The sequence below is a fragment of the Bison bison genome, unplaced genomic scaffold (assembly GCF_000754665.1).
Source record: "Bison bison bison isolate TAMUID 2011002044 unplaced genomic scaffold, Bison_UMD1.0 scf7180017864168, whole genome shotgun sequence".
Classification (NCBI taxonomy): Eukaryota; Metazoa; Chordata; class Mammalia; order Artiodactyla; family Bovidae; genus Bison; species Bison bison.
This window is the reverse complement of record NW_011494740.1, coordinates 1,632,064-1,644,202: the sequence shown is the minus strand read 5'-3', so window position 1 is coordinate 1,644,202 and position 12,139 is coordinate 1,632,064. Positions and strand designations below refer to the sequence as shown.

The 12,139-nt window shown below is 38.9% G+C and overlaps 2 protein-coding genes across 5 annotated transcripts in view; one reads left to right on the top strand and one right to left on the bottom strand.

The window, feature by feature from the left end:
* Positions 1-12,139, bottom strand: part of CMSS1 (cms1 ribosomal small subunit homolog (yeast)) — a 395,179-nt gene that overhangs the window by 263,844 nt on the left and 119,196 nt on the right. The window lies entirely within an intron of this gene.
* Positions 1-12,139, top strand: part of FILIP1L (filamin A interacting protein 1-like) — a 308,683-nt gene that overhangs the window by 186,012 nt on the left and 110,532 nt on the right. For all 4 annotated transcript variants that reach the window (XM_010841939.1, XM_010841940.1, XM_010841941.1 and 1 more), the window contains 2 exons: positions 5,784-6,036; positions 6,768-6,941. In XM_010841939.1, coding sequence (XP_010840241.1) covers positions 5,794-6,036; positions 6,768-6,941 — 417 coding nt within the window. In that variant the 5' untranslated portion in view covers positions 5,784-5,793. The remainder of the gene's footprint in view (positions 1-5,783; positions 6,037-6,767; positions 6,942-12,139) is intronic.

Sequence of the window (12,139 nt, the reverse complement as noted above, 5' to 3'; positions counted from 1 at the left end):
TACATTAATATGCTAGTATATGAACATTATTTATTAGTACATAAATATACATATAATGGGGCTTTCTACAGTCAAAAATACTATATATCCTAACCTTCCATCCCTATATAAAAATATACTCCCTTTATACCTTTGCATTTCTCAAATAAATAAGTCCTTTCCTGGATATGTAGTGCAGTGAAAGTGAAAGTCACTCAGTCATGTCCAACTCTTTGCAACCCCATGGACTATACACTCCATGGAATTCTTCAGGCCAGAATACTGGAGTGGGTAGCCATTCCCTTTTCCAGAGGATCTTCCCAGTCCAGGGATCGAACCCAGGTCTCCTGTACTGCAGGCTGATTCTTTACCAGCTGAGCCACCAGAGAAGGCCAAGTAGTGGACAATCAGTGACAATTTTACTGCCACAGATCACTATTCATCTCTACTGTAATTATTGATAAGTAATCTCTTCAGCAAGGCTACAAGCATTTTTCACACACGGTGTCTGTATCCATCTCAGACAGGGTGTTTATAACCACCTGTCTTTGGCAGTACAGTATAATAGCATGAGACATGATTCTTTAAGAGCACAGGTAGTAGAGCCAGGTTGTCTGGATTCAAATCCCAGTTCTTCCACTTATTGGCTGTGCAGCCTTCATTGGTGCTTCCATTTCTTTGCTGTAAATAGAGATAATAATACCCCTACACTTCATAGGGTTGTTGTGGAGAATTGAATGAGTTAACACATGTAAAAGGCTTAGAAGAATGCCTGGCATGTAGTAACTTCTCATTAAGTATTAGCTACCATCAACATTGCCACCACCATCACCACCATCACTGTTGATCTCTAGCAGCTAATAAAGGAAATAAATTGTGATGGAGGAAAGTCAGAGTGAACATGAATTATAGAGGAAAGATACTACATGACTTGTTAAAACTTTGAAAGTGAATGCTTTAAATTTCTCGAGATGGACACTGTAACTTTAAGGCAGGGTGCCCCACTAGTATCACTTTTTTTTTTAATTTTTATTTTATTTTTAAACTTTACATAATTGTATTAGTTTTGCCAAATACCAAAATGAATCCGCCACAGGTATACATGTGTTCCCCATCCTGAACCCTCCTCCCTCCTCCCTCCCCATACCATCCCTCTGGGTCGTCCCAGTGCACTAGCCCCAAGCATCCAGTATCGTGTATCCACTTGATAGTTGGTTTGTTACTGACGAAATACGTGATAAACAGGTAAGCCACTAACACCTTCCAGTTCTGCTGTTACAGCCTGATTGTTATGCTGAGGCTACTGAACGATTCTCAGTTGAAAATTAACTCTGGGATTCTTTCCTTAAGCACTGTCTTTTAACTGTGATCTCTACTCTGGTGAAAACCATTAGTCACAGGTTCACTGTATATCCATATGCAGCGTTTAGATTTCTGTGGATTTCCTATAGGGCGCAGACCCACGAATTCATGTCTTTTAAATACGCTATTGATAATCTATGCTAAAAGAAAGGCATGGTGGCAAGAACCATTATATATCCTAGGAGAAAGGGGGTCATACAGATCATCTCCTCACCCACCTTACCTCACAAATCAGGACACTGCACTCAGGGAGGGTCACGTCTTAACTAAGTCCCACAGCTGATTTGTGACAGAATTCTTTTTACCTGACTTCTGTCTAGTTCAGTGCACTTCATGACCCCAGATTTACAAACTATTTCCATAAATTTTATACTTGAAAGTGTACCACCTGTATTAAGAAAAGTAAGACAGTCACACCATAAATAACCAATTTAGTGCAGGACACACAGTGGGCCTTCAATAAATGCTTGTTGAAGGACAGGTGGAGAGATGAATGGACGCTTAGCTGGTTGGTTATGAAGTCCTCAAGGTTCCTAAACTGTTCTGCACTCTGATTTCTCAAGTGGTGCCAGCAAGGCGGAACTGGAAAGAGTCACTTCTTCAACAGAGTACCCAGGAAAGACACAAAACCATTCTTTCAGTCTTCTTTTCTTTCTCCCTGAATTCATGGTTCACAATTCATTAGATGAAATAGATAATCAAATAAATTTGCTTTAGTTCTTAAATTTTTTTTCTAACTATAAAGGTAGTACAGAATCACTATAAAATTGGAGGGAATAAAAATAAATAGTGTTAATAATAAAAGCTAATGTTTATTGGTGTTAATATTGTATTAGGCATGCTATAAACATATGACATGTATTGACTAATTTAATTCTCACAGCAACTTTAGGTTATGAATATACTACTATTATCATCCTCATTTTACAGATGAGAAAGGCAGAGAGGTATCGAGTAACTTGCCAAAGTTTTATAGCCAATAAGTAATGGAGGAGAGATATGAACTCAGGCAGAGTGGTTCCAGGGTTCACGGTCTTAACCATTCTATTATACTGCCACTGCTCAAATTTTGGTTTCCAATGCAAATTATAAAGAAAAGAACTGATTTATTATTAGAGAAATGCAGATCAGAACTACAGTGAGGTATCATCTCACACCGGTCAAAATGGCCATCATAAAAAAAAATCTATAAACAATAAATACTGACGAGGCTGTGGAGAAAGGGAACCCTCTTGCACTGTTGGTGGGAATGTAAACTGATATAGCCACTAAGAGAAACAGTATGGACATTCCTTAAGAAACTAGGAATAAAACTTCCATATGACCCAATAATCCCACTACTGGGCATATACCCTGAGGAAACCATAATTGAAAAAGACACATGTACCCCAGTGTTCATTGCAGCATTGTTTACAACAGATAGGACATGGAAGCAACCTAGATGTCCATTGACAGATGAATGGATGAAGAGGTTGTGGTACATATATACAATAGAGTATCACTCAGCTAAAAAAGGAACGCATTTGAGTCAGTTCTAATGAGGTAGATGAACCTAGAGCCTATTATACAGAGTGAAGTTATGTCAGAAAGAGAAAAACAAGTATCATGTATTAATGCATATACATGGAATCTGGAAGGGTACTGATGAGCCTGTTTGCAGGGCAGCAATGGAGATGCAAAAATAGAGAAAAGACTTGTGGACACAGAGGGGAAGCAGAGAGTGGGAGGAATTGAAAGCGCAGCACTGAAGCATATACTTTACCATGTGTGAAATGGCTAGCCAGTGGGAATTTGCTGTGTGATGCAGGGAGTTTGAATCCAGTTCTCTGTGACAACCTACAGGGGTGGGATGGGGTGGCAGGAAAGTTCAAGAGAGAGGGGACATATGTACACCTATGGCTGATTCATGTTGATGTATGGCAGAAACCAACACAATATTGTAAATCTTCCAATTAAAAAATAAAGAACTGATTTAAAAACTGATTAACTTGACTAAGTTAAATTGAAAACTTCTTTACCACAAAAGACATAAAGTGAAAATGTTTAAGCTACTATCAGAAGAAATAATAGCAAAACATATAATCAACCAAACAGTAACTTATAGAATATATAATGAATTCCTATAAATTCATAAGAAAAAGGCAACTAATATTTACAAAAGGAAAATGGGCAAAGACTATGAATAAGCAATTTATGAAGAAACTCAAATGGCATCTAAACACATAAAAGGATGCTGCTCTTATGAATTCAGGATGTAAATCAGATATCATTTCATTTACCATATTGGTATAAATTCTATAATAGCACGTGTTGATGAAGATATAGAGCAAGGAGAACACTTCTACTCTGCTATCAATTGGTACTCCACTCAGGACAGCAGTAATCCCTAGTAATGTTGAGAACACAATATAGCAGAGTCCAAAAATCCCACTCTTACGCCATAAAGAATACCCGAAGAAATGCATATACACAGGAAGAAAATGTCAAAGTATGTTCACAGCTGCATTTTTTTCTAACACTAAAAACATGTAAATTATTTAAATATCCATCAACAGTAAAATGGATAAGTAAATGGTGGATTATTCATACAGTGTAATATCATATAGCAGTCAAATATGTAAAATAAGTAAAATGGAACAAGAATCTCAAAAACAGTACAAAAAACCTTTCAGAATGCTACACGCAATATGCTATGTTTACATTAGGTTTGAAAATCTGCAAAGTAAAACTATAAATGGCTCAGCAATATTAAAAATATAAAGTATAAAACATGCATGGGAAGAATAAACACCAAATTCAGTATGGTTACTTATGGGGTAGGATGTGTAGAAAGTGGGTTAAGGAAGACGTACATAGGGGCTTCTGCTCTATCTATAATATTTTACTTAAAAAACTATTTTCTAATGTATTGGATTATTTGGGTTAATCTGTAAGATATTACCCAAATATATAATAAATGGAGATTTTACAAATCTGCGTGGTAGCATGTAGTGACTCATTATATTTTCATACATCTCTGTATGCTTGAACTTTTCCAGATTTTTTTTCTTTTTTTGGCCGTGCCTAGTTTGCCAGCCAGGGATAGAGCTGTTCCCCTTGCAGTGGAAGCCAGAGCCCCAGTCACTGGACCACCAGGGAATTCCCTCCAGAATTTTTTTTTAATGTAATTTTGGCTGTAGTGGGTCTCTGATGCAGGCTCTTCATTGCTGTCCGTGGGATTTCTCTAGCTGTGGTGAGCGGGGGCTACTCCCTTGTTGCGGTACTGTGGGCTTCCTGTTGCAGTAGCTTATCTTATTGTGAGAGCCCGAGCTCCAGGTGAGCGGGATTTAGTAGTTGCAGTGCACGGGTTCAGTAGTTGTGGCACAGGTTAAGCTGCCCTGCAACATGTGGAATCTTAGTTCCTAGACCAGGGATGGAACCCATGTCCCCTGCATTGGCAGGCAGATTCTTAGCCACTGGACCACCAAGAAAGTTCCACCACTTCTGATTTTTAAAGAAATATTATCACAAATGAAAAGCAAGGCACCAATGATGATGATAGTTTCTTGACTTGTAGGAATGAGTAAAATTAACAATCTTTTTGAACATCACTGAAGAAGACTGTAAGTTCAGTTGATATTTTTTCATTAGAAACCTCAAAGGTGGAACAGATTATTGTGCTATTGTAAATTAATTTCAAACCTATATAATAAGATGTACAGCTAAAACTGTCCTTCAAATATTACTTTATTTTATAGTTTTCATAAAAATCAACTACCACAGGCATTGGGGTTCTTATTTTGGAGATAAGGGCTCTAAATATAAACCCTTGACTTATCCAAGGACAGTTCTGGAATTTTAGCAGAATGTCAGGGATGCAGCCAGGAACCAAGCCTTCATTCCTTTAATATTAGACTTTATCATCATAACAAAATAACCCAAAGTATTTTATAGCAGTAATTCTGATAATTCTATCTTAAAGCACCAAAGGTTAAGAAATTTAAAAACATTTTTTTAAGTTCCACAGGGTTTCCTTGTGGAACCACAATGTGAATCTGCAGAAAGTTAGAACAATTAGCAAATTTACCATTTTATAATTATGTTAAGTACGTCTTAAGTAAGCACTTAAGCCGAGGTTGGAGGTATGACCCAGGTCCCTCAGGTGGAATGCTCGGCGGATGAAGTTCAAATACAGTCTGTTTACCCATGGACATAAGTGGCCTTAATCAAAGCAGAACACATTTTTTAAAATGTTGATTTTAAAAACAGAAGTGTAAATAAGACTGTGATTTATGAATCTGCTAATACCCTTCTCTGCTGTAGACTTCACAAAGATTGAGTCTTTGGCTGTGGTAAATATATATGCTGTATAACATGAGTGCAGACTTGTCAAAGCAGTAATAGGTTCTCTTACTAAAATTCCACTTCCACTAAGCATTACAAATTGTCTTTCTTCTTTCCAGCCCTTAAAGAATGCGTTCCAAAAGCAGTGACAAGGAGGGCTCAGCCCCAGAGCAATTTCCAAGACCTGGAAAAGACCACAGTTTCCAAGGGCCTGAAGACAAGAAGCAGAGACAGCAAGACAAAGACCCCACCAGGGAGTCAGATGCAATCCTTCCATATCCTAAGTCACACAGTGGTAACGGCCACCAAGGAGAAGACCTCTCCAGAGATGACCTCTTATTTCTTCTCAGCATTCTGGAGGGGGAACTGCAGGTCAGCTGGCTTAAAAGCATCGCCCTCACGCTTCCCGGGGAAGGCTGCTTATGAATTTGCTGTGTAGGCTGCCACAGACATAGCTATCTGGGCTTCATACTTGTATGCACATGAAAGCAACGTGTAAGGACACATACACAGAATCCTCTTCTGGCAACACGAAGAGTAATTAATCACATCTAAAAGGGCTGTCATGATGACATGAGATTGGCATGTACATGTGAAAGGTCACATCCTCCACTCAGGCTGCTCCAGCGCACAGGCTCGGAAGGGTAACAATAACAGCTGATGACTTCTGGGTCAGTTTTAAATGACAGTAGGTGCTTTTATACCTCACGTGAACTGGCTCCAAGATTTGCCCCAGCATTATTAACCTACACAAAATAAACAGCTGCTATACATACAGGACAATCTTATTTCATATCCCTGAATATGAAAATATCAGTCCATTGAGGAATATCATGTTATCTACTTGTCAAACACAATGAAAAATGTAGAATTCTCTCCATGCTGTCTAGTTATCACAATAAAAAGCATTATTCATGTGTAACTAGATTGTAAGAATGATAAAGGGACATAGTTTTGCTACCTTTTGTGAAAGGTGCTATAACAGAATATGATGTTTATATTTGAAAGAGAAGAAACAAGAAAAAACACTCAACACAAGAAATCACTTGCAGAGACTGCTCGTAGATAAAATGGGCTTTCTGAAATGCCTTTTGTTCCTACAGGCTCGAGATGAAGTCATAGGCGTTTTAAAGGCTGAAAAAATGGACTTGGCTTTGCTGGAAGCTCAGTATGGGTTTGTCACTCCAAAAAAGGTGCTAGAAGCTCTCCAGCGAGATGCTTTTCAAGCAAAATCTGCCCCTTGGCAGGAGGACATCTATGAGAAACCAATGAATGAGGTATGTATTGTAATGAGGAGTGTGCACCTAGGGAGATGAAGTAAGCTCACCAGCTAGTAAAGCACTGGGCCTGGCAGGTGAGCAGGACATGTAACTCCTTTTTCGGTTATTTATAGTTGTATGTTTAAAACCTACCCAAGGAAGATAAACACTACATGCTCTACAGGAAAGAAAAGGAGAATAAATCATGGACAGGAAGCAGGATGTTCCCACTGGGTTTGTTTCTTGACATCAGACTAAAACCTAATAAATGCAAGAGAATTCCTCCTACTTTCTCTCTCCCCCTCTCTCCTTCTGGTACAAACACGGACACACACACACACACACACACACACACACACACACAAATAAACAGACACTTGGACCCAGACAGACAGACAGACACACACACACATACACACACGGGTCTGTACTTCTTTTAGAGATCTGAAGGCAATAATAAAAAACAGATAAAGTTCAACCATGGAGGTTAATTTATTTGAAAACACTGGAGTATTATGTCATAGAAATTCTGAGCATGAATGGAAATGATCTGAAGAACTGTCCAAGAAACAGAGTTTTAGGAAGTATACATTTTAGATGAGTACATATCCTCTTTTTTTTTCAATAGTTTAATGACAGTGAAGACCTTGCCCCCCGAACCAAGTGTGCCCAGCAAGGACAATGGCGAAGACGAACAGTTTCAACACGGCCACCACTGCACAAACACACAGCACTGCTTGCTCTTTTACTTGCTGACATTTCTGAAACTCCTTTGCATCCTTAGTTTATTCTTCCATTTTCCTCTGAGACCTTGAGGGAAAATTTCATAATTTTTCATTTTTATAAAAAAGAAACAACTAGGAGCATAAGCTAAGGCTGAAGAGAGTGAAAGCAAGTTTTGGACAAATTTCCCCCATGGTCTGGCAACCTACCTCAGAAATGACCTCTAATGTCCCTGCTATTCTTGTCTTGGGTGTCTCATGAGAGAAGCCTACCATCTTGCCAAATTGTTAAGGAGTTTGGTCATATGGATCTGCTTCTCTGAGGGGTGAAGATGAGACCACCCAAAGTCTGTTGATTGAGCTTTAATCCAAAATTTAAACAAGAGGAGCCGAACCCTCATTCAAGTCAATAGTGTTAAAACTGTATCCAAGCTCCCAACACAGTGACTGCGAAACAGCATTTAGCACAAATTTAACAAATGCAAATTAATGATCACTGAACATATCCTCACAGAACTCCACAAACGGCATAGCCCCTCAACACTGCAGTGTAAAATGAAACAGAATAATTTCAAACTTATCTTGAAATCAGCAGGAAAAAGTTTTAGTTACAAAATCTACTGCACACTGCAAAATTGGAAATACCCTCTCTGCAAATGCTTGCAATCCTAACTTTGCAAAATGTCCCTGAAAGTTAATCATAGTTTGGCCCTGCTTTATAAATCCAACCTTTCTTGATTACTCTTCCAAGAAATATCCTCCCCCTGACATACACCACACACACACATATCTTATATTCCCAAGTCTATGATTTGTCTGTTTTCTTCTCTTGCCTACTACATCCCTCCTATAGATTTCTCTCCTCAGCTTCAAGACTCTCTCAGTTCCTTGAAGCCATATACACCCAGTTGCTTGCCCTCTTCCTCTATCTAGGAAGTGATGGATGAGGGGAGATATGTAGACAATAAACAATAAAGGAAAAATATGACAATGAGTCCCTAGATAGGGTTGAAGAAAAGAAAGGAGGAGGAGTGTTCCCACTGCAACCATACCAGGGAGCACCGTAATTACATCAGGATAAAGATGTGCATGCAAAAAATTTATTATTTTGTTTTCTTCCATCCTTCTCCTCCCCCACCTCATAATGTTCTTTTAAAAAAATGTAAAAAATCTCAACTATGTCTAGGGTAAACTAGAGGGGATTTATCTATTCATAATGCAAAATACCTTAGAAAAACAAACTGTTCTCAGCTACATCACATGTTAGGAACACTGACTTAAGGTGGAGGCCTGCAAGATAGGCCCGCCAAGGGTATGGATGGGGAAATAGGGAGGGAAGAACGCAGAATCCAAGACTGTTTCAACCTCCTATTTCTTTCCAACCTGCTTACCTTATTAGCATTACCTTAAGGTAATTCTTAAAGTACTTACTTTAAGCAACTGTATAATTTTGCTTTTAAATTTTATTTTATAATTTTCACTGTATAAATATAGTTGTGTTTCTGTCTTCAGAGTGCTTAATGTCTAAAAGAGTGACAGACAACAAAAGATCACACAAAAAGTATATTTTATACACACACACACACACATATACTATGTTAATTTTGTAGTGAAAACCACAAAGCAGTATGAGAAAGTATAACAGGGGATCAAGTTTAGATAGGAGAATCAGGAAAGCCAAGCACCAGAGAATAAGTAGGGGTTAGTCAAGTACATCATAAAGAAATTCCACTTCCAGCAACACTGTGGATGACATATGATGAAATCGTATCACTAAAAAATACATAAAAACACTAGATAAAATATCTAGCATACCCTCAAATGCATGGATGAGCTTTACATGGAGCTAGAGAAATCCTGAAGCCAGGAACTAAAATGGGAAATTTCCAGAGACTAGCTTCTGGTTCCACATATTTTGAACTTTTCTCTTTAGCAATCCACACACTTCCAATGCTAGAAGCCAAAAGACACACAGTGTTCATTTTGCAGGACACTGGTCTTTCATTTCTGATGGTGGCTGGGTGAGCTGGCACATGCAGAGTGCTCCCAAGACTGACAGGAGAAAGGCAGATTGTGAGAGTGAGCTGAAGCTCAATAGCTGACTACATACGAATAACAGTGGACTATCACCATTCAGGGGACAATAAAACAAGGAAGGGCTTTCAGAGGAGTCTGGCAGTGGTAGTGCAGAGCCATGAGAATCATGCCCCTATTTCCAGCACCTGAGATACTGAGGCAATGTGAGAATTAGCAGTCTCTATTTTAGGATTCTACTATTATCCAAGAAAATCAAGTTTCAGTAAAGACAGAAAAGAAGATGGCACATTTTATGAATAGCATATTTGGTTACCTTTGATCTACTAAAACAGCTAAATAATTTCTCAGCTGTCTGAACTAGCTTTATCTCTACCACTACATTCAAGGTAATCAAAGAAAAAGACAATCTTCAAAGGGCCAACAAAAAAGAAGAGAACCAAAGCCAGAAAGAAGATCAAATCCCAAATTAGGGTGATCTGTGACTCAGGAGTTATTAAAACAAAGGTCATTATTTTCTAAGCATAATTAAGTGACCAAAAGCAAAAAGATTGACAAAGTTTCTGTTCTTCATTCTGCTTAACCACCAGGACAATCCAACCTATTGGAACACACTGGATCTCCTTCATCCTGGGCAAGGAGTTGGATTGTGTTAGGGTTTGCAGGTAGGATATGACATCAAGGAGGCTAAAATGATAAGCAGGAAGATTGTCACTGCATGGTAAACATTAAGGAGCCACTGTTAATCTTTCTGCACCTGACACTCCCCTAAAGTGACTAAGTCTTCCTGTTTTCTTCCCCAGGCTTCATTCAGTCTGTAAGTGGGGCTAGATCAAAAAGGGGCAGTGGTTCTCTGATAGTCCCATAGTGCTTAATGATACACCACCTCACACTGTTCCTAACTGTTTAATGTGTATATCTTATCTGTCTAGTAAGAGTATAAGCACTGAGACTTTAAAATTCTCCCATGGCAACCATCATAGTACTAAGTACATACAGCATAATAGACGCTTAATAAATAGTTTTTACCTTGAGAAAACTGTGGCAATACAATTGCTCTTAGAAATCAAGCCCAATCACTATATTTATAATAAAGAAAACCCCAGAAGTACAGAACACTTAAGTGGCTTCACCAAGCACACACACACAACTGCTGGGAAATGAAATGAGTTCAGAAGAGCTCAAGTCCATCATTTGATGTGGCAGGAATGAAGAAGAGACTGAACTGAGAACCAGTGGCGTATTTCTAAGGACCATTTGGGGTATGGAGAAATGAAGGAACAGAATAAAACTTCAAGTGTAAGCTAAAATGTCTCTAGAATCACTTACACTTCCTTCGGGAACTTTCCCTCTGCAACGTCACTATTCAACACCTTTCCAATTTCTGCTGTTGACAAACACGAGGTCCTTACCTGTTGCACCAAACACCATGCAGTAAATTTAAGTCTTCCTTCAAGAGTCATGGAAGGTGAGAGAAGGAAATCCCAGAGAATTCGACATTTCACTGATATGAAGGAACACACAATTCTACGCAGGAGTAAGCAGAGAAACTTATAAATGAAGGACAGGAAAAATTTGGGGTGGAAGGCGGAAAAGGTTTCCATGTTTCAACACTGAAAAAAAGCAGTACTGGAGCACCACCATGTGTTTTAAGAACCACTTGAAGCCTGGTGTGGCTAAAGACTAAGTGAGAAAGATGGGAAAGTACGGAATGAGAATGGGGTAGAGAGGTCAGGAGGCCAGATGGTGAGAGATGTTTCAGCTCTGAATAGGAGAGTGGAGTAATCCCATTAGTGGAAGATCACGCTATCATTGATGAGGAAGGGCTGGGGTGGGGGCAGTGGGTTGAAAGAAGGGACAGCCCTTACAAAGTTGTATAATAAATAACGGACAATGATTCTTTCCAATCTTCCTTCCTTACAAACAAACTACAAACAAACTAAGTAGGGAAAAACACAATGGAAGGTAATAAAAGATGAACTAAAGCTTCTCTTTTTTTCTTTTTTGGGCTGAACAAAGTTTCATATTCATGTCCATATAACTACAAGAAGCTATCTGAGGAAGCTTCTCTTATGAAGCTGCCCTGTCACTCATTTATGCTTTACTAAATACCTACTGTGAGCTTCTCTGGTGGCACAGATGGTAAAGAATCTGCCTGCAATGAGAGAGACCTGGGTTCGATCCCTGGATTGGGAAGATGCCCTGGAGGAGGGCACGGCAACCCACCCAGTATTCTTGCCTGGAGAATCCCCATGGACAGAGGAGCCTGGTGGGCTACAGTCCGTGAGTTTGCAAAGAGTCACACACAATAAGCGACTAAGCACAGATACCTTAACAATAATTATTCATTTATTAATTCTAGGGCCAATCTTGTGATAAATTGAATGTTTCTCTAAGTCAAATGTCAAGATCTCCAAATTAAGGCTGATTCTATCACTATTTCACTTTAAAATTCTAAAA